We start from the raw sequence: 26535 nt of genomic DNA, 5'->3' as shown, positions 1-26535 counted from the left end.
CAAAATAACCAGAATTTCACAAGAATGTCAGAATTGGAAATAACCTTAAACATTATTTAATTTAACCATTTCATATTACAGATAAGCAAAGTAGAGTCCATAGTTAAGATACAGAATTTGATACTGCTAACGCCTGGCTCCTTGAAATTCTATACACCCTTTCCTTTCATGAACTATCTGGCTTTTCCTCCTACATTTCTGATCTCTCTACTACAATTTCCTTTAAGGACACTTTCTCTTCCACTGTCTGCTTTAGAAATGGCATCCCCTTGGCCCACTGCTCTTTCAACTTCACATATTTTTTTGGATGACCAATTCTCTTGGTTTTATCCATCTATAGATGATTTCCAAAATATATCTCTAGTGTGAAATCTCTTCCTTAAGCTCCAGATATGAATATCCTACAGTCCGATAGAAGCCCGGAGATCTCACAGGTGTTTCAAATGTATGTATAAACTCCCTATTTGCCCCTGATTCTGCATAGCTGCTTCTTTTACCATTTCATGGCATCATTATGCACCCAAATGCCAAAACTGGAATGTGAAACACCAGTTAGACAGCCTCCTTCTTCTCAGTCCCCCAAAGTCCCCTCAGCATTAGTCACTAAGCCATGCTGACTTTATCTTAGGTCCCTCAGGACCACTGGCCAAAGTGGCCTATTGTCTAGTGTTTTCTGATTTGTATACTGAACATTTAGAATCTTTTAAATAAGTTCAAAATAAAGAAAATGAGTAATGAAATTTGTAATTTGAGAAACATCTCAAAATTTGCATAATTTGTAACTTTATCAAGAATAGCATATAAGATGTATTTCATATAATTTGCTAATAATATGTAAAGCTCACCAACAGTTTTCATCTAAGTTATACAAATGAGATGGTATACACAAGTGTTACAAGGGAGATTATTTTTTAACGATATTAAGTGTTACCAGTGAGATTACTTCTTTACCAATATCAAAGGTGCTAAAAGCTAAAAAGGATAATAGAAATTAAAACCATGACAGTTCTTTTATTTTACCTGCAGTGTGAGACTCTTTACTGCATTCCATACTACTCCAATAAATTCTTTCATTCTTTCTTCAGGACTTCTACAGCCTTCAGATATATTCAGCATGGCTTTCACAGGAACTGACAATGGTCGAGATTCTAAGTATAAGAACAGTTAATTAATTAACACACATTTACTTTACTGTTTTAGAAAAATATACAGAAACTACTTCCAAGATTATTTATTTATTAGTTCTGAATGAGATTACAAAATAACACATCAGATCATTTTAGACTATAGAATTACTGATTTTTGCAACTATTCAAACATAAGCACAACTTATCTGTTAAAAGTCAGGAGAGTGTTGGTTACTCCTGTTGGGTTGGTGACTGGGAGGTGGCACTGTGGAACAATGTTATAATCTAACATTCTATTTAATGAATACATGGATATATACACACTTTACTAAAATTAAGTTGTAACCTAACAATTTACCCATTTCTGAGTATAAAGATACCTCAATAAAAACTTTACTTGAAAACAAAAAAGGAACAACAAAGCATTTTATTTATCCAAAATAGATAAGAAACAGGTCTTCCCATATGTGAATTCTCCTGATGACAAAATCTTATCCATAGACTCTCTAAACTTTTTTTTAAAGTTTATTTATTTTGACAGAGAGAGAGAGACCATATGCACGCACCTGTGAGCAATCAAGGGAGGGGGACAGAACAAGAGGGAGAGAGAATCCCAAGTAGGCTCCGCTCTTCATTTGATCCCACAAACCTTAAGATCATAACCTGGCTGAAATCAAGAGTCAGACACTTAAGTGACGGAGCCAACCAGACTCCAACTTTATTTTTTTAATATGAAATTTATTGTCAAATTGGCTTCCATACAACAGCCAGTGCTCATCCCAACAGGTGCCCTCCTCAATGCATATCACCCATTTTCCCCTCCCTCCCACCCCCCGATCAACCCTCAGTTTATTCTGTTTTTAAAAGTCTCTTATGGTTTGCCTCCTTCCCTCTCTGTAACTTTTTCCCCCTTTCACCACCCCCATGGTCTTCCGTTAAGTTTCTCAAGATCTACATAAGAGTGAAAACATATGGTATCTGTCTTGCTCTGTATGACTTATCTCACTTAGCATGACACTCTCCAATTCCATCCACATTGCTACAAAAGGCCATATGTCATCCTTTCTCATTGCCATCCTTTCTCATTGCCAAGTAGTATTCCATTGTATATATAAACCACAACTTCTTTATCCATTCATCAGTTGATAGACATTTAGGCTCTTTCCATAATTTGGCTATTGTTGAAAGTGCTGCTATAAACATTGGGGTACAAGTGCCCCTATTAATCAGTACTCCTGTATCCCTTGGGTAAATTCCTAGCAGTGCTATTGCTGGGTCATAAGATAGATGTATTTTTAATTTTTTGAGGAACCTCCACATTGTTTTCCAGAGTGGCTGCACCAGTTTACATTCCCACCAACAGTGCAAGAGGGTTCCCGTTTCTCCATATCCTCGCCAGCATCTATAGTCTCCTAACTTGTTCATGTTAGCCACTCTGACTGGCGTGAGATGATATCTCAGTGTGGTTTGTATTTGTATTGAGTTGGTGTATTGAGTGAGTTGGTGAGTTCCTTATAGATTTTGGATACTAGCCCTTGGTCCGATATGTCATTTGGAAATATCTTTCCCATTCCATCGGTTGCCTTTTAGTTTTGTTAATTGTTTCCTTTGCAGTGCAGAAGCTTTTTATCTTCATGAGGTCCCAATAGTTCATTTTTGCTTTTAATTCCCCTTTCCTTTGGAGCTGTGTCAAGTAAGAAATTGCTGCAGCTGAGGTCAGAGAGGTTTTTTCCTGCTTTCTCCTCTAGGGTTATGATGGTTTCCTGTCTCACATTCAGGTCCTTCATCCATTTTGAGTTTGTTTTTGTGAATGGTGTAACAAAGTGGTCTAGTTTCATCCTTCTGCAGTTCTCCCAGCACCATTTGTTGAAGAGACTGTCTTTTTTTCCATTGGATATTCTATCCTGCTTTGTCAAAGATTAGTTGGCCACACTTTTGTGGGTCCACTTCTGCAGTCTCTATTCTATTCCATTGGTCTATGTGTCTGTTTTTGTGCCAATACCATGCCGTCTTGATGATTACAGTTTTGTAGTAGAGGCTAAAGTCTGGGATTGTGATGCCTCCCACTTTGGTCTTCTTCTTCAATATTACTTTGGCTTTTGGGGTCTTTGTGGTTCCATACAAATTTTGGATTGCTAGTTCTAGCTTTGAGAAGAATGCTGGTGAATTTTGATTGGGATTGCAGTGAACGTGTAGATAGCTTTGGGTAGTATTGACATTTTAACAATATTTATTTTTCCAATCCATGAGCATGGAATGTTTTTCCATTTCTTTGTATCTTTTTCAATTTCCTTCATAAGCTTTCTATAGTTTTCAGCATACAGATCTTTTACATCTTTGGTTAGGTTTATTCCTAGGTATTTTATGATTCTTGGTGCAATTGTAAATGGGATCAGTTTCTTTATTTGTCTTTGTGTTGCTTCACTATTAGTGAGTTGCTACACTATTAGTGTATAAGAATGCAACTGATTTCTGTACATTGATTTTGTACCCTGTGACTTTGCTCAATTCATGTATCAGTTCTAGAAGACTTTTGATGGAGTCTATCAGGTTTTCCATGTATAATATCATGTCATCTGCAAAAAGTGAAAGCCTGACTTCATCTTTGCCAATTTTGATGCCTTTGATTTCCTTTTGTTGTCTGATTGCTGATGCTAGCACTTCCAACACTATGTTAAACAACAGTGGTGTTCCTGATCTCAGGGGAAAAGCTCTCAGCTTTTCCCCACTGAGGATGTTATTAGCTGTGGGCTTTTCATAAATGGCTTTTATGATGTTTAAGTATGTTCCTTCTATCCCAACTTTCTCAAGGATTTTTATTAAGGATAATGAATTCTGTCAAATGCTTTTTCTGCATCAATTGACAGGATCATATCGTTCTTTTCTTTTATTAATGTGATGTATCACATTGATTGATTTGCAAATATTGAACCAGCCCTGCAGCCCAGGAATGAATCCCACTTGACCATGGTGAATAATTCTTTTTATATGCTGTTTAATTCAATTTGCTAGTATCTTGTTGAGAATTTCTGCATCCATATTTATTAGGGACATTGCCCTGTAGTTCTCTTTTTTTGCTGGGTCTCTGTCTGGTTTGGGAGTCAAAGTAATACTGGCTTCATAGAATGAGTCTGGAAGTTTTCCTTCCCTTTTTATTTTTTGGAACAGCTTGAGAAGGATAGGTATTATTTCTGCCTTAAATGTCTGGTACAATTCCCTAGGGAAGCCACCTAGTCCTGGAATCTTATTTGTTGGGAGATTGTTGATAACTGATTCAATTTCTTCACTGGTTATGGGTCTGTTCAAATTTTCTATTTCTTCCTGTTTGAATTTTGGAAGTGTGTGGGTGCTTAGAAATTTGTCCATTTCTTCCAGGTTGTCCAGTCTGTTGGCATATAATTTTTTATAGTATTCCCTGATAATTGCTTGTATTTCTGAGGGATTGGTTGTAGTAATTCCATTTTCATTCATGATTTTATCTATTTGGGTCATCTCCCTTTTCTTTTTGAGAAGCCTGGCTAGAGGTTTATCAATTTTATTTTTTTCAAAAAATCAACTCTTGGTTTCACTGATCTGCTCTACAGTTTTTTTTAGATTCTATATTGTTTATTTCTGCTCCGATCTTTATTATTTCTCTTCTTCTGCTAGGTTTGGGGTGTCATTGCTGTTCTGCTTCTAGTTCCTTTAGGTGTGCTGTTAGCGATTTTTCTTGTTTCTTGAGATAGGCCTTGATTGCAATGTATTTTCCTCTCAGGACTGCCTTCGCTGCATCCCGAAGTGTTTGGATTGCTGTATTTTCATCTTCATTTGTTTCCATATATTTTTTTAATTTCTTCTCTAATTGCCTGGTTGACCATTCATTCTTTAGTAGAGTGTTTTTTAACCTTCATGCTTTTGGAGGTCTTCCAGACTTTTTCTTGTGGTTGATATCAACTTTCATAGCATTGTGGTCTGAAAGTGTGCATGGTATGATCAATTCTTTTATACTTATGAAGGGCTGTTTTGTGACCCAATATGTGTATCTATCTATCTTGGAGAATGTTCCATGTGCACTCAAGAAGAAAGTATATTCTGTTGCTTTGGGATGCAGAGTTCTAAATATATCTGTCAAGTCCATCTGATCCAATGTATCATTCAGGGCCCTTGTTTCTTTATTGATCCTGTGTCTAGATGATCTATCCATTGCCGTAAGTGGGGTATTAAAGTCCCCTGCAATTACCACATTCTTATCAAAAAGGTTGCTCATGTTTGTGATTGTTTTATATATTTGGGGGCTCCCGTATTCGGCACATAGACATTTAAAATTGTTAGCTCTTCCTGATGGATAGACCCTGTGATTATTATATAATGCCCTTCTTCATCTCCTGTTACAGCCTTTAATTTAAAGTCTAGTTTGTCTGATATAAGTATGGCTACTCCAGCTTTCTTTTCATTTCCAGTAGCATGATAGATAGTTCTCCATCCCCTCACTTTCAATCTGAAGGTGTCCTCAGGTCTAAAATGAGTCTTTTGTAGACAGCAAATAGATGGTTCTTGTTTTTTTATCCATTCTGATACCCTATGTCTTTTGGTTGGAGTATTTAGTCCATTTATATTCAGTATTATTACTGAAAGATATGGGTTTAGAGTCATTGTGATATCTGTAGGTTTCATGCTTGTAGTGGTGTCTCTGGTCCTTTGTGGTCCTTGCAACATTTCACTCACAAAGTTCCCCTTAGGCTCTCTTGTAGTCTTGGTTTAGTGGTGATGAATTCCTTCAGTTTTTGTTTGGAAGACCTTTATCTTTCCTTCTATTCTGCATGACAGACTTGCTGGATAAAGGATTCTTGGCTGCATATTTTTTTCTGTTCATCACATTGAAGATTTCCTGCCATTCCTTTCTGGCCTGCCAAGTTTCAGTAGATAGGTCTGCTACTACACTTATGTGTCTACCTTTGTATGTTATGCCCGTTTATCCCTAGCTGCTTTCAGAAATCTCTCTTTATCCTTGTATTTTGCCAGTTTCACTATACATATCCTGCAGAAGATTGATTCAAGTTCCGTCTGAAGGGAGTTTGCTGTCCATTGGAGTCCTCTTGGATTTCAATGCCTGTTTCCTTCCCCAGATCAGGGAAGTTCTCAGCTATTTTGTTTAAGTACACCTTCAGCCCCTTTCTCTCTCTCTTCCTCCTCTGGAATTCCTATGATACAGATGTTCCGTTTGATTGCATCACTTAGTTCTCTAATTTTCCCCTCATACTCCTGGGTTTTTTTATCTCTCTTTTTCTCAGCTTCCTCTTTTTCCATAATTTTATCTTCTAATTCACCTATTCTCTCCTCCACCTCTTCAATCCGTGTTATGGCCGCCTCCATTTTATTTTGCACCTCATTTATAGAATTTTTTAATTCCTCATGACTATTTTTTAGTCCCTTGATTTCTGTAGCAATAGATTCTCTGCTGTCCTCAGTGCTTTTTTTAGGCCCAGCGATTAATTTTATGACTATTATTCTAAACTCTTGTTCTATTATATTGCTTAAATCAGTTTTGATCAATTCATTAGCTGTTACTACTTCCTGGAGTTTCATTTAAGAAGAATTCTTCCATTTTGTCATTTTGGCTAGGCCCTCTGGTAGCCCCAAACTGCAGGGCACTTCCCCTGTGCTGTCCCAAGGAACTTGGGTTGGTGGGTGGGGCCGCAGTCAGACCCGATGTCTGCCCCCAGCCCACAGCTGGGGCCACAGTCAGACTGGTGTGTACCTTATCTTTCCCTCTCCCAGTGGCAGGACTCACTGTGGAGTGGTGTGGCCCTTGTCAGGCTGCTTGCACACTGCCAGGCTTGTGGTGCTCCTTTGATAGGATCTGGCCAAGGGCGTATTAGCTGGGGTGGATCTGCAAGGTGCTCAGGGGCAGGAGGGGCAGGCTTAGCTAGCTTTGCTGTTGGTGGTCCTCTGCGGGACGTGCCCTGCAGCACAGGGAGAGAGGCAGGCCTGTTGGAGGGATGGATCCACAGCTGCCCAGCGTTGGGCATTTGCACAGTGCAAGCAAGTTGGATGATGGGAATTGGTTCCCTTTGGAATTTCAGCCGGGGGATGGGAGAGGGAAATGGTGCTTACCAAAGCCTTTGTTCCCCCACTGAGCTGTGTCCTTCCAAGACTTAACAACTCTCCCTCCCAGCCTCCCTGCTCTCTGAGAGCAGAGCTGTTGACTTTTAACATTCCAGATGTTAAGTACTTCTAGCTGTCAGAACTCATGCAGTCCGGCCCCTCTGCTTTTGCAAGCCACACTTCAGGGGCTCTGCCTTGCCCAGCGGTCTGCTCCTCCACCACCCCAGCTTCTTCCCGCCAGTCCATGTAGCACGCACCGCCTCTCTGCCCTTCCTACCCTCTTCTGTGGGCCCTTGTCTATGCTTGGCTCCGGAGAGTCCATTCTGGTAGTCTTCTGGTGGTTTTCTGGGTTATTTAGGCCAATGTGGGTGGAATCTAAGTGATCAGTAGGATGAGGTGAGCCCAGCATCCTCCTGTGCCACCATCTTCCTTCAATCAAATGATCCTAGTGCAAGCAGAGGGTCTTTGTAGGCTACAGGACTCTGACAAGCTTAACGCAGGGTTCTTCATCCAGGTGCCTAACAGTCAGAGGTCATTTCCTGAGGTCAAATGAGAGAGGCCCTAAACCATGAAAATTTATTTCCAATGTCCAGCTGGGAGATCTGAGAGGTGTGGGCATGGGCTCCTATTGCTCCAACTTTACAAACTGATTTTGAAAGTAACCAAAAAAGTATGTCCTTACATAAAAGGCAAATATCTATATTAAGAAAACAAAAGGTGATATTCCACTCTGTATAGTATGTTATTAAAATTTTTGTCCATCTAAATTACAGAAATCAGAGAATTTCAACAATTTTAAAGCAAAATTTCAGAAATTACTCTTAATTTAATAATCGATAACAACATATATTATTTCTAAACATATCCATATATTTTTTATACAATTATATATTAATACAAACATTAATTTGTATGTACCACTTTATGTACTTAAGAAACATAAAATAAGTAAGTCATATCTTGGTTTTTAAGACTTTGATTAAATTAAGTTTGATGGTCCTAAAATGCTCTCCAAAGTAAATGCTGCCATATTACCACTATGTGAACTACAGTTGCTATATTTCAACTCAGTTTCCTTATCTTCCCAACTTGGCTCATTTGTATTTATACTAGATTAATAACATCTTTTTAAAAATTTTCAATATTTTTGAGAGAGAGAGACAGAGAGAGCAAGCAGGAGAGGGGTAGGGAGAGAGGGGGACACAGAATATGAAGCAGGCTCCAGGCTCTGAGTTGTCAGCACAGAGCCTGATGCAGGGCTTGAACTCACAAACCATGAGATCATGACCTGAGCCAAAGCTGGATGCTCAAATGAGCCACCCAAGTGCCCCATAGATTAATATCTTAAGGGCATGGATCATAGACCCTTTTCCCTCATATTTATAAACCCACAATCTACCACAATATGCATATTATAAATTCAAAGAATGTTTATTTAAAACAAGAGTTTGGGAGAGATCCATAGAGAAATTTGGGAACCGAGCATTCTAGGTAAATAATAATGCAAAAGTCCTGGGTTAGAGGTATACTTAGGATTTTCAAGAAATAATATGGAAGAAATGATGGCCAAAACAAAGTAAAGAGTGAGCGAAGTAGGAAATGAGTCAGAGCTATAAATAAGGACCAGTCATACAGAGCTTATATAGGCCATGGTAAGAAGGTTGGCTTTTACTTTGGAGAAGCTAGGACATGATCATGGAGTCTAAATACAGTCATAAAATTATTGGATGGACATATTTTAAAAGAATTTCTCTGGTTACTCTGGAGAAAATCAGCTGTAAGTATTAAAACAGGGAGACAGTATGTGAAAGATGGTGGTTGCAATAGAGGTAGTAAGAAGTGATGAAATTCTGTATCCACTGAAAAAGATAAAGCCTCCAGGCTATACTGATGGACTACACATACAGTAAGAGAGAAAAGTGAAGAACGGATGACTCCAAGGCTTTAGGTCTCAGCAGATGGAAGAATGGAGCTGCAGGAGGAGGAGAACTCAGGGGGAAAAACACCTTAGTTTTTTAGACCTATCAAGTTGCAATTTCCATCAGTTCAAATGAAGATATCAAGGTTACAAACAGCTCAACAACTATACAAAATGGAAAAGAATACCAACAGATAATTGAGAAAAATATACTATGGCCAAAAAACTTAATAACATCCTTGCCAAGAAACAAATAAAACTTAAGACAAAAATCAGGTATCCTCTTCTGTGGTCACATTGGCAACATTTTAAAGCATCAATTTGCATAGTTACAAAATCTGTCGTTGTTGAAGGCTCTTTTGAGAATTTTTCATATACTGGGAATATGATTAAGTATGGTCTTTTTAGAATTGCAACAGATGACAATTTGTAGCTATCAAAATTTAAACACGCAGTATTTTTCTACAATAATCCCATTTCCAAAAACTTATGCTACAGAGATACTTTAACATTTGAGAGTGCATGCATACAAACAACTTATAAAGAATGGTCAGTGTCAGCAGTATTATTTGAAATAGTTAAAAAAGAAAAGAGGTGAGAAGGGAGCGGAAATGGAGAAGGAAAATATAAGCAATTTATCTGTCCATCAAAAAATACATGGTTGGGGCGCCTGGGTGGCTCAGTCGGTTAAGCGTCCAACTTCAGCTCAGGTCATGATCTCGTGGTCTGTGGGTTCGAGCCCTGCATCAGGCTCTGTGCTGACAGCTCAGAGCCTGGAGCCTGTTTCAGATTCTATGTCTCCCTCTTCCTCTAACCCTCCCCTGTTCATGCTCTCTCTCTCTGTCAAAAATAAATAAATGTTAAAAAAAATTTTTTTGAAAAAAAAATAAAATAAATGGTTAAATTAACTTCAGAATACCTCCAACGGAGATTATAATCCATTCACTTAAAATGAGTAACAGTTACAGGTATGATAGAAAGCACATTTTTGATATCTTGTGAAATGAGAAAAATACATATGTGTAGTATAATCCAAATATGTTTTTACAACAATGTGTAAGTTTGAGTGTGATTTGTCTACTCCATACACAGAAAAAGTTATAGAAGAGTAAAAAAGCAAATCCATGACAGAGGTTTCCTCTGAGGAGAGCAAAATGGAATTGATGAGGGGTAAGAGCGAAGGGGTATTTAACACTTTATTCCATACATTTAAGAATTAATTAAATGATTTACAATGGGTTTCCTATTATAATTTTCTTAATAAAACACCATTAATTTGCTTTCTATTGACTTGGATTGCATCACTTCTCTTTTGTCCATTAGTAGTTATGAGAACAAAATGGTTACCTAAGCCTATGGTAAAATTCTGCCAATTTAAATAACTGACTTAAATCTAGACCAACCACACAAAACCTGCACAGAGAAATTTATAGGATCTTTATTCCTAAGTGCCAAAATTTGGAAGGACTAAGATGTCCTTCAGTAGGTGAATCAATAAACTGTGGCCATGAAAACACACAGAAGCAATTTAAATGCATATTAGTAAGTGAAAGAAGCCAATCTGAAAAAGCTACATACTAATTCAAACTATATGACATTCTGGAAAAGGCAAAACTATGGAAACAGTAAAAAAGATCAGTAGTTACTAGGAGATAAGGAGGAGAGAGTAATAAAACTACTATATTGGTTACTATAATGGTGGATAAAGGTCAATACAAATTTGTCCAAACGCACAGAATATACAATACTAGGAATGAACCCTAATGTAAACTATGGGCTTTGGGTGATAATCATAGAAATTCATCAATTATAACAATGTAACACTTTGGTAGAGGATGTTGTTGATAACAGGGGGAGAATCTATGCATGTGAGGGGAAGGGGATACATGGGCAATCTCTGTACCTTCTCCTCAATTTCACCGTACACCTAAAACTTCTTTAAAAAATAAATTCTATGGAAATAAATTTTTAGATGCAGTCAAAATTTTAAACTCTTAACAATGAATACAAAAGGTTTCCAAAGAAATTTCTATGATCAAATTTCAAAAATCTAGTACAGAATATTAGTTTCATATAAACACCATTATTTCAATTTCAAAATAAACCCATCTAATAAATGCTAACAGTACCAAACAGTTTGAACACTATCACATGACTGTGAAGCAATATTTCAAGTAATTACTAATCAAAAAGCCATACAGTTACTGTAAATATACTGATATAATGACCTAATAAAAAATATTAAAGGAGGCTCTGAAATTTATATGTGATTCAAAAAGCTTTGAAAAACATAAGCAGTTAAAACTTCTCATTAAATATCATAATCTGGCTATTGGAGGTATAAAATCACATTATTTTGGATACACTTATATTGAGTATTTATTTCCTAAAAGATATGAGGAAGACAGTTTTAAAAAAGGGCATTTTTTTCCCTGTAGTTATGTATATTTCACAGGTAGGATATGAAAACTTCCTATAATTCTGTCAATCTTGATATGTATTTTATTTAATCAAAAACCTCTGTAACGCCTGCTATATGCCAGATATTGCCGTAAGAGCTTTACAAATATTACTTGGTTTAAACCTTATAGCCACCCCATAAGGAACAACACACTATTATTTAGACTCTTATTCTCACCATTTTAGGATAAGAAAACTGATCACACAGAGGTTAAGTAACTTATTCCATGTCACCCAAGTGGTAAATCACAAAATGAGGATGTGAATCTACGAAGTCTGACTCCAAAGTCCATGCTTTTAACTATGCTATAGCAACTCTTCTGTTTTTCCAATCCTGTATCATGGTAACTTCTAGTTCCAGCAAATATGTACTACCTACATCATATTTTTATTCAAGATGATGGTACCACCGATTGTTTAGAAATCATCAGATGTGTTCATTCTCACTAGAGCTACTCAAAAACCTACATTTAACACAGTAGTCTGATATCTATTATACTTCCTGTTTCTAACAAATAACTAAGGTACTGTTTGCAACAATAAATAAGGTACTTTTGAGACACAAAATTTACTGGTTAAAGTAATATAATAGTAATAAAATAATATCAACAATCAGTTCTTAGATATGTACTATCCAGCCTGGTACAGTATTAATCCTTCATTTCTTCATCATGAAAAATGTACTGCATTGGATGTCTGGGAAGATGGCGGAGTAGGAGGACCCTAAGCTTACCTCCACCCACGGGTACAAGTATGTAACATTTACGTAAGTGTAAATAACCCAGAAAACAACCCAAAAGCCGACAGTAAAAACTATACAACTACATGTAAAGAAGAAGCTGAATCTAAGAGGACAGAAATGGGCAGTAACATGGTCAGGAGCTAAATGGACCCTCGGGTGGGGCCACAGAAGGCAGGTACCTTGCAGGCTTAGAGAGGAGAGAGAAACAGACCCTCACACAGGAGAATGACACACACATAGGAATGACAAATGACCCTCACACATAGGAATGACAAATCCCTTTAACATTTGGCTTTGAAAACCAGAGAGGCCAAATTTTGTATGTTCTTACAACCAGTGGGACTTAAAACCTGGAGCTTTAAAAATCAGCACACTAGGCTCTGGGAGAGCCTGAAGAGCAGGAGGAGGCTGAGTGTCCACCTTTAAAGAGACAGCACAACCAAAGTCCACAGAGATACAGCACAGAAACAGCAGTCTTAAAAGAGCATGGGTCACATAGGAGGGAGAGTAGTTTACTTATCTCAGAGTCTACTCCTGAGCAACAGAGATTCCTAGGAGAGTCATTCACAAACAAAGAAGCTGACAGACACCATTCCCTTCCTCCACCCCCCAACCCCCAGCATAAACACATGGCCACCTAGAGGAACCAGAGTGGTGCCCACACTCACCACCTAACTTGCTAACCCCTCCATTCTCTCCGTCCTCCAGACCTTGCAGATCCACTCCTCTGATGCACTCATGGACAGAGCCCACCCCAGAGTGGGACCACAGGCCTAGCAAGGTGCAAGCAGCCCTGACTGGGGACAGCTCCACTTGAAAATAACTACTCCTTGAGAAACTGGGAAAGATAACCACACATACCAGTAAGAATGTGGCCCTAGCAGTGGGCTAATGGCAGACAGCTGGTCAGATTTCTGGCCCTGGCCACCAATGAAAGCTTCTTAGGGGACAACACAGGGAAAGAGCCCTGCAGTTTGGTGCTACTGCATCATGGGCAAATCCCTGAATTGACTCAACTTAAGCCCATGTGGCCCTACCACATGGACCAAATAACTGCGCACAATAGGCAGAAAAAGCCACTGCAGACAACTGCACTGAAGGAAACAGTGGCTCAGCCACAAAAGCAGGATGTACACAACACATATAAGAGACACACTGGAAATCTGAGGTTCTGGGGAACAAGGAATGCTGCACTGCAGGGCACTATAGGACCTATTCATAAAGCCATTACTTCAAGAGTAAGAGATGTAGTTGACTTTCGTAACACAAAGGAACAGACAGAGAGAGTTAGACAAAATGAGGAAACAAAAGACTATGTCCCAAATGAAAGAACAGGACAAAATCACAGCAAGAGACCAAAGTAAAAAGGAGAACAAGTGTAATAACATTCACAGTATAGGAACCCAGAAGGCGAAGAGAGAGAAAAAAGGGCAGAAATGTATTTGAAAAAATACTAGTTAAAAATATCCCAAATATGGGGAAGGAAACAGAAATCCAGATCAAGGATGCACAGTGAATCCCCAACAAAATAAACACAAGGAGAACCACACCAAGACATATAGTATTTCATATGGTAAAAAGTAGTGATAGAGAATTTTAAAAGCAGCAAGAGAAACACAGTTATGTACCAGGGAAATCCCATAAGGCTATCAGCTGATTTTTTAGGAGAAAATGCAGGCCAGAAGGGAATGGCATGATATATTCAAAGTGCTGAAATGAAAAATTCTATTTAGCATGGCTATCGTTAAGAACAGAAGGAGAAACAGAGTTTCCCAGACAAAGAAAAGATAAGGAATTCCTCACCCCTAAACCAGTCCTACAAGACATGTTAAAGGGGATGCTCTGAGTAGAAAGGAAAGACCATAGGTAAAAGCAAGAGTAGAAGGAAACAAAAAAGCAGTAAAAATTAATACACCTGTAAAAATTAGTCAAGGAACTCACAAAATAAAAGAATATCAAGTATGACACCAAATACCTAAAATGCAAGAGACATGAAGACAGGGCTCAAACTTAAGTGACCATCAACTGGATTGCTATAGGCAGAAGACTTTACATACAAACCTAATGGTAATCACAAATCAAACACCAGTAATAGACATGCAAACAATAAACAGAAAGGAACCCAAGTATACCACCAAAGAAATCCAACTAATCATGAAAGAAGAGAGGAAGGGAAGGAACAGAGAAGAACTACAAAAACAATAATAAAAAAGTAACAAAAATGACAATACATACATAATTACTTTGATTGTAAATAGACTAATTGCTCCCTCAAAAGACAGAGTGCAGGAATAGATAAAAAAAAAAAACAAGACCTATCTACACACTGCCTACAAGAGACTAATTTCAGACCTAAAGCAACATTCAGACTGAAAGTGAAGGGAATGAAAAGCATTTAGCATGCAAATGGATATGAAAAGAAAGCCAGGGTAGCAATATTTATATAGGACAAAACAGACTTTAAAAAAAAGACTGTAACAAGAGACAAAGCACGCTATATAATCATAAAGGAACATACCAAGAAGAACATACAGTATTAAATATTTATGCACCTAACATAGAAATATATAAAGCAGTTAATAACAAACTTAATGGAAATAATCCACGGTAAAATAATAATAGTAGGGGACTTTAACACCCCACTTACAGGTCATCCAAACAAAATCTCCAAGAAAAAGGTAGCTCTGAATGACACACTGAATCAGATAAATTTAACAGATATATTCACAAATTTCCACACTAAAACAGCAGAATACACATTCTTTTCAAGTGGAAATGGAACATTCTCTAAAATAAATCATATATGAGGCCAGAAAACAAGTCTCAACAAATTCAAAAAGATTGCAGTCATACCATGCATCTTTTCTGTCTACAACTATATGAAACTAGAAACCAACATAAGAAAAAATCTGGAACGAGCACAAATACATAGAGATTAAATAACATGTTACTAAACAGTGAAATGGCCAAGAAATCAAAGAGGAAATAAAAAAATACACGGAGACAAAGGAAAACAAAAACACAGTCCAAAATCTTTGAGAGGAAGCAAAAGCTATTCTACGAAGGAAGATTATAGCAATATAAATTTACCTCAAGAAAACAAGGAAAACTCTCAAACTGCCTAACTTTACACCTAAGGGCACTACAAAAAGAGAAACAAACAAAACCCAACACCAGAAGGAAGGAAATAACACAGTTTGAACAGAAATAAATGAAATAAAAATTTTTAAAAAATCAGATCAATGAAACCAACAGCTGTCCTTTGAAAAGATCAAAATTGATAAACTGTTAGCCAGACTTTCAAAATGAAGAGAGAGAGAGAGAGACTCCAATAAACAAAATTAGAAAATAGGAAAAATACCAACACAGTAACACGAAGAACTGTAAAAGAATATTGTGAAAAATTATATGCCAACAAATTGGACAACCTAGAATAGATCAATTCCTAGAAACATACATTTCTCAAAACTGAATCAGGAAGAAATAGAAAATATGAACAGACCAATTATCAGCAATGAAATTGAATCCATAATCAAAATACTCCCAATAAACAAAAGTCCAAGACCAGATGGCTTCACAGATGAATTCTACCAAACACTTAAAAAAAGAGTTAATACCTATTCGTCTCAAACTATTCCAGAAAACAGAAGAGGAAAGAAAACTTCCCACTTCATTCTTTGAAACTAGAAAAAAGAAAGCCCTACAGGCCAATATCTCTGATGAACATATATGCAAAAATCCTCAACAAAATGCTAGCAAAACTGACTCTAACAATACATTAAAAAAAAAAAATAACACACTGATCAAGTGAGATTTATTCCCAGGAAGCAAGGATGGTACAATAATTGCAAATCAATCAACGTAATGTATCACATCAATAAGCCAAAAATAAAACTGTATTATCATTTCAACAAATGCAGAAAAAGCATTTGACAAAGTACAACATCCATTCATGATAAAAACCCTCAACAAATTAGGCTTAAAAGCAACATACCTCAACCTAATACAGCACATATATAAAAACAGCTAACATCATACACAATGGTGAAATACTGAGAGCTTTTTCCCTAAGGTCAAGACCAAGACAAGGAGGTCCATTCTCACCACTCTTATTCAAAACAGTACTGTAAGTCCTAGTCACAGCAATGAGACAACAAAAAGGAATAAAAGGCATCCAAATTGGTAAGGAGACTCCCACCAAAAAACTACTAAAACTGATCAATGAATTCAATAAAGCCACAGGATACAAAATCAATGTGCAGAAATCTACTGCATTTCTATACACTAACAATGAAACAGCAGAAAGTGAAATTAAGAAAACAATCCCATTTATCACTGCACCAAAAATAATAACACACTTAGAAACAAACTTAACCAAGGAGGTCAAAGACCTACATTCTGAAAACTGTAAAACACTGATGAAAGAAATTGAAGATGACAAAGACTTTCCACACTCATGGACTAGGAGAACAAATATTGTTATTTGCTATATTGTTATTTGTACATACAATCCACGGATTTAATGCAACCCCTATCAAAATACCAATAGCATTTTTCACAGAACTAGAACAAATAATCCTAAAATTTGTATGGAACCAAAAAAGACTCCATAGAGCCAAAGCAATCTTGAAGAATAATAATAAAGCCAGACGTATCACAATTTCAGATTTCAAGTTATACTATAAAGCGGTAGTAATCAAAACAGTATGGTACTGATACAAAAACATACAAAGAGATCAAAAGAAAGAATAGAAAATCCGGAATAAACCCACAATTACATGGTCAATTAATGTTTAACAAAGCAGGAAAGAATATCCAATGGGAAAAAGTCTCCTCAACAAATGATGCTGGGAAAACTGGACAGCAACATGCAGAAGAATAAAACTGGTCCACTTTCTTACACCATACACAAAAATAAATTCAAAATGGATGAAAGCCCTAAATGTGAGACCGGAGACCATAAAAATCCTACAAGAAAGCATAGGCAGTAATTTCTCTGACATAAGCCATAACAACATTTTTCTAGATAGGTCTCCTGAGGTAAGGGACACAAAAGCAAAAATAAATTACTGGAACTAAATATAAAAAGCTTCTACACAAAAGAGGAATCAATCAACAAAACCAAAAGGCACCCTACTGAGTGGGAGAAGATATTTGCAAATGACATATTCAATAAAAGGGTTAATATCTAAAATACATAAAGAACTGGGGCACCTGAGTGGCTTAGTCGGTTAAGTGTCCGACTTTGGCTCAGGTCATGATCTCAGGGTTCATGGGTTCAAGCCCTGCATCAGGCTCTGTGCTGACAGCTCAGAGCCTGGAGCCTGCTTCGGATTCTGTGTCTCCCTCTCTCTCTACTCTCGTGCTCTGTCTCTCTCTCAAAAATAAGTAAACTTTAAAAAAAAATCATGAAAATAAAATACATAAAGAACTTATCCAACTCAATACCCAAAGAAACAAATCATCCACTTTAAGTGGGAAGAAGACAGGAACAGACATTTCTCCAAAGAAAACACCCAGATGACCAACAGACCTATGCAAAGATGCTCCATGTTATTCATTATTAGGGAAATACAAATCAAAACTATAATGAGATTATCACCTCACACCTGTCAGAATGGTGAAGATCAAAAACACAAGAAACAAGAAGTGTTGGCAAGGATGTGGAGAAAAAGGAACCCTAGTGCACCACTGACATGAATGCAAACTGGCGTAGGCACTGTAGAAACAGTAGGAAGCTTCCTCAAAAATTTAAAAATGGAACTCCCCTATGATCCGGTAATTATACTACTGGGTATTTACCCAAAGAATATGAAAATACTAATTTGAAAAGATATATGTATGCCCGCCTGTTTAATGAAGCAATATTTACAATAGCCAAATTATGTAAGCAGCCCAAGTGTCCATCAGTAAATGAATGGGTAAAGATGTGGTGTGTGTGTGTATACAAAAAAAAGAAAAAAAGAAAAAAAGAAAAAGTAATACACTTGGAGTCAACTTATTTGTTTCAGTTGTGTCACTTACCATAATACTTAAGGAAAGCAAGTTAATCTAAGTGTCAGAAATTGAAAATACTATTATCGAATGGCAACAATACTATTCATGTTAAATGTTTTAGTGTATATGAAAACAGTTCATGAAACTACTATAAATATAGGAAAATGATGATAAAAAAATTGTAAAGTGTACAAAAGAACTTGAAAGTTACCAGATATAAAACACAAGTTCCCACCTCTTCTATCACAATCAGGCTGTTGTTTTAGTTCTACCTTAAATACCATTTCCTCTGAGAAATGGTCAGTGATTTCCCCAAATTAGACTTGGTCCTTCCTCTATAATCTCTCAGAATTCTGACACAACTCTGTATAACATATTTAATTCTCAATGGTATTGTATTAAACATCTAAATATTTATCTTTCCAAAAGGAGCAGTAAAGCCTTATGATATGGTATAGTAATAAATGGTAGCAGTTAATGCTTGAACTTTGAAGATATCTTCTGAACTCTGCCCACCAATCATCCTACTCTTCCAATAAGAAATAATCTTATGTCCATATTAATCTAACACCAATTAGATAAACTGGCTGAAAAAGCTAGAAATTGCAGGCCTAATAGTTAAATGATCCTATTTTTTGCTTCTACCTCTCAATCAATGATTTACATCAGAACATTCCTTTTCCTTCTTGAGGTTGAACTGGAATCTGGTAACAATTACTCAAAGTCAGTATGTCAAAACCCTCTGTTCTTATTTTGAGGATTTGAGTAATGATGTCAATGGTTAAATGTAACTCTAAGTACTCTATAGTATATATAAACTAATGGCACCAAATACTGCATTTGATACCAAATGGCTTACAATATTCAGTTCAAGATTCTCACAATAGAAAAGTTATTTCATGATATTAAATAGTCAAATACTGTTCAGCCAGAACAATATAATTCATTTTTCATAGTAAGTGTTTCTCAGAATTAAGCCTTGTTTTGGGATTTTATCATCACCTGTGTAAAACCCTTAACAAGGTGCTACCAAAAAAAAGTAGGTCAAGTTTAGTACCTGGTCAATCGGAGAGAATGATTTCTAATAGGAGAGTAACAACAACAAAAACTTCCTATAGCATTTTTTCCTTTAAACTTGAGACATTTAACCATCAATTTGTATGTTTAGGCACTTGATTCATTATAACACTGATGCCAAGACATACTCATTTCTCTGAAAAGGCAATCCATGTTTCTTCTGTTTAATGTAGCACCCTACAGTAGTATAGTGACTTGCTCAGTAAATATTGGATGATTCAATGAATTGATATAATTTTAATTGTAGTTGACATACAATATTAGTTTCAGGTGTATAACATAATGATTCACCAATGATATACATTATAATATCTTTTTTGAAAGATAAAACATCCTATGTGTACTTTCTTAAAATCTTTCCCTAATAGCATATTATTAAACACTTTTATTAAAAAAATGTAACTTTGTGTGAGGTATATATTTATGATTTACGGCTTCATGTTTATTTCAAATTTTATTTTTTTATTTCAGATTTTACATAATCACCAAGATGCAAAGTGTGCCAATTTTTATTTCTCCTTTATGTTCAAAAGAAACCACGCTGTTCAGACATGTACTCATAGCCAAGACATTATTATGCCAAGGGGTAGCAGCCTTAAGCAGAGTTGAATTACCTAAAAGGAAACTTAAGATAAAAATAAAAAACCTCCTGAAAATACGCCTTGCAAACTCAGGTTGTAGATCATCCTGGAGAGGCAACATAAAGAATCTTAAGCAAAACAAGAAGATGACTACCAAAAAGAACTTCCTAATAAAAAAGGGGAGAGTTGCAAGCTTGAGGAATACACTTTTCTTCATTACAAGTTCAGAAAGCTAAAGGCCAAATGGAGAACACAGGCTATCTAGAATGGCATACTTTTTAGGTTTCTGTGGAGAGATTTGAAAGAGAAAGAGGGTAAATGCTTCAGAAGAGAAACCAGACGCTGATACAACAGTGATATGTAGTATCACATTTCATTATCTTGTTCACAAAGACATCATAAAAGACTAGGATAAAAGATTGTGTTAGCTTTTCACATGCTTAAGGTGTTCTCTTGCTGATAAATGGTCTACTTTTGGAGATACTTTTATTACAGAATATACGTTGATGTTTGATAAAAAATCGGAAAGTGCAACTAACTTAAAAATAAGGAAAGGGAAAGGGAAAGGGAAAGGGAAAGGGAAAGGGAAAGGGAAAGGAAAAGGAAAAGGAAAAGGAAAAGGAAAAGGAAAAGGAAAAGGAAAAGGAAAAGGAAAAGGAAAAGGAAAAGGAAAAAGGAAAAGGAAAAAGGAAAAGGAAAAGGAAAAGGAAGGAAGGAAAACATATCCCATAATTTCAATATGCTAAAACGTCATTCAACAGTGCTTAAGGAGCACCTGCTATGTATTAGGGACTAAGTTGGAAACTGGAAGTACCATAGTGATTAAAATAGACATGGTCTCAGTTCTCAAGGAGTTTATACATACATGTGGTAGGCTTTAAGATTTTTTTAAAAAACAAAACAAAAAACTCCTCAGTCGTGGAATTGCAGACACTAATCGGATAAATATATTTACATACAAGCTTCCTCAAAGCATAAAACTGCAATCAGGAAACCTAGGAGCCACCTTTCCTTCCACCATTCAAGATATGCGATCTTAGAATACCTCCAGCTATTTAGGTTTCAGTTCTTATCTATAACTCTCAAGAGAGAAGCATTAAAGGCTGCCTATATCTCACAGGAAAACCATGGTGTGAGACAGGCATTCTGCTATCTGTAAAGAAAGAAGAAAAAAAAATCAAGGGCAAGGAAAGAAAGGGGAGGGAAGAGGAGGGGAGGAGAGAAAAAGCACTCAGAAACACCATCATGTCCTAAGTATTAAAGATACAAATGTCTCTAGAATCTGCCCTTCAAGTTATATACTGATTACTACACTGATCCATCAAGACTATTAACATTCTTTCACCCTGTCCTTAATTGCAAAATAAAATAAGTAACAACAAGAAGTTTAAACTTCCATGACTCTTCATGTGTGTGTACCCACAATACAACCAACACTATCACCACCAGAAACAACAGCACAGGGTAGAAAATGAGGAAATGAAGCTTTTGGAGTTAACATCGTGAGACCTTAGAGGAGCATGAAGAATTTTTAAGTTGGAAGAGACAGTCCCCTATTTATTGCTACAGCTTTTGACAAGGCTAGTGTTGGGTTTTTTTTACATGTTTTATACTCAGAACTAAGTTTCAATGATAATTATTCAAAGTGCAACTCTAAAATAATGAGGCTGGTTTTCCTGTAGTTCTATAAAATTGGTGTTGTTACTTAGTATTTGTCCTTCATGAATACCTTCACAATGCTTCTCCTTCTGCAGTAGTCTTAACCTGAACACTGATCTTTATAGTTGTAAGAGTTCAGAGGGAAGCTAAGAAGCTCACCAGGGAATTATAGAAAAATAAATGAGAAAACTTTGGTTAATCAGATCACTACTAGAATTTGAGTGTTCACATTTATGTTGTAAAAAGCAAAAGGAGAAAAAAGGGGGGGGAAAGGTGTGGAAGGAAGGCAGAAAGGAATCTCATTCATCATAAGCAAAAATGTTATTAAACATCCATTTACTATATTCCAGGATACTGCAGTAAGGGCTGAAAAATATGACACAATCCTTATCCTCCAAGTGCTTACAATCTAGATAGGAGATATTAATCTAATTACATACAACTGTCAAAGAGCATGATGAATGCTATGCTTTAAAATATTCTGCAAATTACAGACTGTCTAATTCAATCAAGCACTGGCAAAGTCTTCACAGGGGAGGTAACATAGTTTGGGTTCAGGACAAATTCTTAAGAAAGAAGGAGTTGTAGGCAGAACATGAACAGAGGCACAGAGGCACAAAGTACACAGTGAAGAGTTTAGTGTGAAGTATACTGCACAGCAAATGAAACTGATAAACTGGAGACAGGGCTGGAAAGGTTAAGTTTAAGCCCTAATTGTGAACTGCCTTAACTATCATGCTGAGAAACATGAAATTTATCCTGAAGGTATTAAGAAGATGGTGAAAACTTCTATGGAAGGAAATGTAATAAAATTTGGGTTTTAGAAGTGAAAATTCTGATATTCACACAGAATATTTATCATTGTAATATACAGCTATATCATTGGGAGAGAGTGTGAAAAGATAAGACCAATTAGTTGTTTTGCTTACCCTCAGTGTTGCTCATTTTATTTGATTGTTGCTACAGTAGTTAGAAATTGATCTATTATGACCCCATACCATACTCTGGATATTAACCAAAATAAATTCATGAACTGTGTTTATGTGACCTGCATTTGATCCTTTTGCTTTTAAGTGGACAGCAGGAAAAAGAAGTTCTGATCTTTGACTAATTTGAGAGTCCTGCACTCCAAAGGAAAATTCGAGGCCTAAAAATTTCATTATTCTTTTGTCTAATGATGTAAGTTGGGACATATAATTGCAATCATTTTTAAGTATCCACTAAGTATATTATTTTACGTATTTGCTGAAAGTATCATTTAAGTTTCATTTCTTCAAACTTTTTTAAATTTGAGAGAGAAGAGTGCATGCATGTGGGTGGAGGAGAGGAACAGAAGGGAGAGGGAGAAAGAGAGGGAGAGGAGAGGGAGAGGAGGGGGAGAGGGGGAGAGGGGGAGAGGGGGAGAGGGGGAGGGAGAGGGGGAGGGGGAGGGGGAGGGGGAGGGGGAGGGGGGGAGAGGGGGAGAGGGGGAGGGGGGAGAGGGGGAGAGGGGGAGAGGGGGAGAGGGGGAGGGGGAGGGGGAGAGGGGGGAGGGGAAAGGGGGGGAGGGGGGGGGGGGGAGGGAGAGGGAGAGAGGAAATCTCAAGCAGGCTCCATGCTCAGCACTGAGCTGGACACGAAGCTTGATCCTGTGACCTCGGGATCATGACCTGAGCTGGAATGAAGAGCTCCTCAACCGACTGAGCCACCCAGGTGCCCCCAAATTTGTTTTAAATACTCAAAGAGAAAGAAAGAAAAATTGGTTGATTAACTGAGGTTTCTACTTCTAAAGATACCTCCAAGCATTCCACTTATATTGCCCCAGAGAGAGGAGGATGCCCCAGAACCCAGACAAGAGTCAAATTCTTTCGTTAATATTATCCCCATAAAACTCTGACACAACTCCGAATGACCCTGAATTGACTTTACATTATTACTTCTTTAGCCCAGTATAACTGAAGATCATAGATAAGTTCTCTATCTCTGCTAGAGAAAAATAAAGTTATATTTTGCACACTTGATAAGAAAACTGAGAACTGTGCCTAATACATACACATATATTACAAAATTAGAATAACCAATAACCAACCAACCTGAGCGATCCTAAAAGACCATATCCCTCCAACCCCCAATACTTGCCACATAACACTGCCTTAATATTCTGGGGTTAATTCTTTCATGTCCTGAATCTCCATTCATCTCCGTTTACATCAGCCAACAGGAGAAGCCCAAAACTCTAAACATCCCTTATGACCCAGGCTCATCACCAAAGAGCTCTGTGTAACCCTAAGTGATGCCATCTCTCATTCGACAACACTGAAATCTCTTCTGTTCTGCCCTCTAAAACTCAGATCACTAGTAAAATCTCCCATATCTTCCTAAAACTTTTCTCTGAACTTACTCTCCAATTTTTTTTCTAACAAATCAGAGGACACTGCTTTCTGGGAAGTCCTCTTAACTAGCTGTTTTCTCTGCCATATCCCGCAAAGAACTGGGCCTGGGAATAGGCTCAACGGCTTCCCTGATCCTCACTGCCACTATTTTTTTTTTTTATCTCCTCCCTAAAAAAAAAAAAATAACCTCACTTTGGATTTCATGTCTTCCAACCATACACCCATCACTACTTCTTATTGCAATAATCTATATGATCCAGAGGTCAACACCCTCACCCACATTCTTTGAAGATTTTAGCTCCAGGATCACTGTCACTCTCTGCGTCAGAGACAAGAGTCCTCATTAAACATTCTATCTGCTCCCCTATATTCCTCAGTCTGCAGCAAGGCAAGCCTATGTGAATGATTCTCACTGATAACATATGACCTAAAGCTAGATAGTACCTCTCTAAGCTTTAGAGGCAATCAAGAGCAAGTGTGCTTTCCTTATTTCTTTCTCTTTGCTTATCTGCTGGCTGAATGCAGAACATCCACAGGATCAGCAGTGTGACTAAATGGCAGATGCCCAAGTGACTGCTTGCAGAAGAGTTAAACTGTGACCACAGCAATGTACTTTTCCTGAATAAGAAATCAATTCTCTTGTGTCAAGAGACTGAGATTTTTGTGGTTGCTTTTTAGAACCGGTGGGCAGCACTGACTAATAGGACCTATTAGAGGAAACTGAAACATTTGACCATTGCCACCTTCTTGACACACTTTCTTAAATCCTTCTGGACACTGCTGTCTCTGTGTTCCCTTCCTACCTCCCTACCAGCTTTATTGGTTTTCTTGCTAGTTCATTTTCCCTAACTCTAAATGTTGCAGTGTCCAAAGATTCAGTCTTTGGGCTATTACAATTCTCTACAAACACTCTCTTCTTAGATGATCTCACATAGTGTCATGACTTTAAGTATCTTCTACATGGTGACAATTCCCAGGAAACACTCTTGATCTAGCCTCTAAACACCAGACTATTTATCTGTCCATTCAACATCTCCATTTAGATGTTTAATAGAATTTCAAATTTAACATGGCCAAAGCAAACTCTTATGTCTTCCTCTGTCCCCACACCTTTGTTTTTATATTCTTTAAAGTCTCAGAAAACAGCAAATCTACCCTTCCAGTTGCTCAGTGAAAATAACTGATCCCCTCTCTCACACACACCACACATCTAGACAGCTGGCACAATTCTATTGGCTCCACCTCAAAATATATCATAAATTTGACCTTATTTCCTCTAGTGATACTTCACTCAGCCAAGTCACCATGATTATAGGCAGATACTACCCCAATAAGCTACAGGTCAACAGGTCCACTTGCTGCTATACTTTCTTCCCTATGGTCTAGTCTCAACACAACACCCAAAGCGACACTATTAACATAGCCAAAAAGAGTTCTATCATTTCCCTAACCAATATCCTTCTCTGGCATCCTGTATTACTCACTTTTACTAGTCCAAATCCTTACAATGACTTATTAGTCCCTACAGGATTTTTCTTCCCCGTTGTCTTTTTACTTCCTCTTCCATCCCTCTTCCCAGTGATCTCTGCTCCAGCCTGGCTGACCTCCTTGCTTTTCCCTGAAAGCAAAAATACTAGCCGAAATACTGGGTTAGAGAACACAGTAGAAGAGGAACCACATCCCCACCACCTTTCTCCCAACCCATTTCCTCAAGTCTGTGGGACATTTCAGAAGGATTTGGAGAATTTTAGCAAAGCAGGAATAAAGGCAGACCGATACCAGTCTGTGAATCTTATTATAGACCTATTCTTCCATTCTGTTGCTGTGGCTTGGAAAGCACTTGAAAAGGAGAAAGAGGAAAATGTTGGCCTCTTCCAAAACTTATGAGCTATGGAAAAGTAAGACTTCAATTCAGTAAGCATGGTTGAGTGCCTACTTGTAACTAGGACCTAAGGGTAAGAAAGATGTATAAGACTGAGATTGTGCTTTTGGAAAGCATATTTTGAAAAAGGGAAATAGGTGGGTAACAGACTTACTAAATGGACAGGTAGTGCAATAATTGTAGCATCATTGTCTTATAATGACCCTTTACCCTGTTCTAAATCACATATGTACAGTAATGGAAAAGAAGCTATTACTCATTCATAATCCTAATAATGATTTTGGTGTCACCAGAAAGAAATATAAACATGACTCTTGCAAAAGAAAAAAAAGTCAATTTTCAGGTTCATAAATAACCTCTGTACTTTTTTCTCCATTTCCGTGGCTACAATCTGCTGAAAATGTTCATTTCTATAAAGAAGGGTAACTCACATTTCTGGAAGGGTCTTTCTCCTTCTGCTCCATCCTACAAACTGCTCTCAACCATAGGATACTATTCAAGAATTAATTGCACCATACATAAAAAAAATCAAAGTTCTCTATCTGGTTTTCGAAGCCTTGTATAAGCTGGTCTTGCCTCTCTGAATCTGTTCAACTTTATTTTCTACTATTTCCACTGAAGAATCTCCACTCCAAT

General features: G+C 37.2%; 1 protein-coding gene across 10 annotated transcripts in view; it reads right to left on the bottom strand.

The window, feature by feature from the left end:
* The window catches only part of VPS13B (vacuolar protein sorting 13 homolog B), a 798280-nt gene that overhangs the window by 416610 nt on the left and 355135 nt on the right, over nucleotides 1-26535 (bottom strand). For all 10 annotated transcript variants that reach the window (XM_042972776.1, XM_007073303.3, XM_042972777.1 and 7 more), the window contains exon 22: nucleotides 1021-1148. In XM_042972776.1, the coding sequence (XP_042828710.1) occupies nucleotides 1021-1148 (128 nt within the window). The remainder of the gene's footprint in view (nucleotides 1-1020; nucleotides 1149-26535) is intronic.

This window comes from Panthera tigris, chromosome F2 (genome assembly GCF_018350195.1).
Source record: "Panthera tigris isolate Pti1 chromosome F2, P.tigris_Pti1_mat1.1, whole genome shotgun sequence".
Taxonomy (NCBI): domain Eukaryota; kingdom Metazoa; phylum Chordata; class Mammalia; order Carnivora; family Felidae; genus Panthera; species Panthera tigris.
This window is presented reverse-complemented; position numbering and strand designations above follow the sequence as displayed.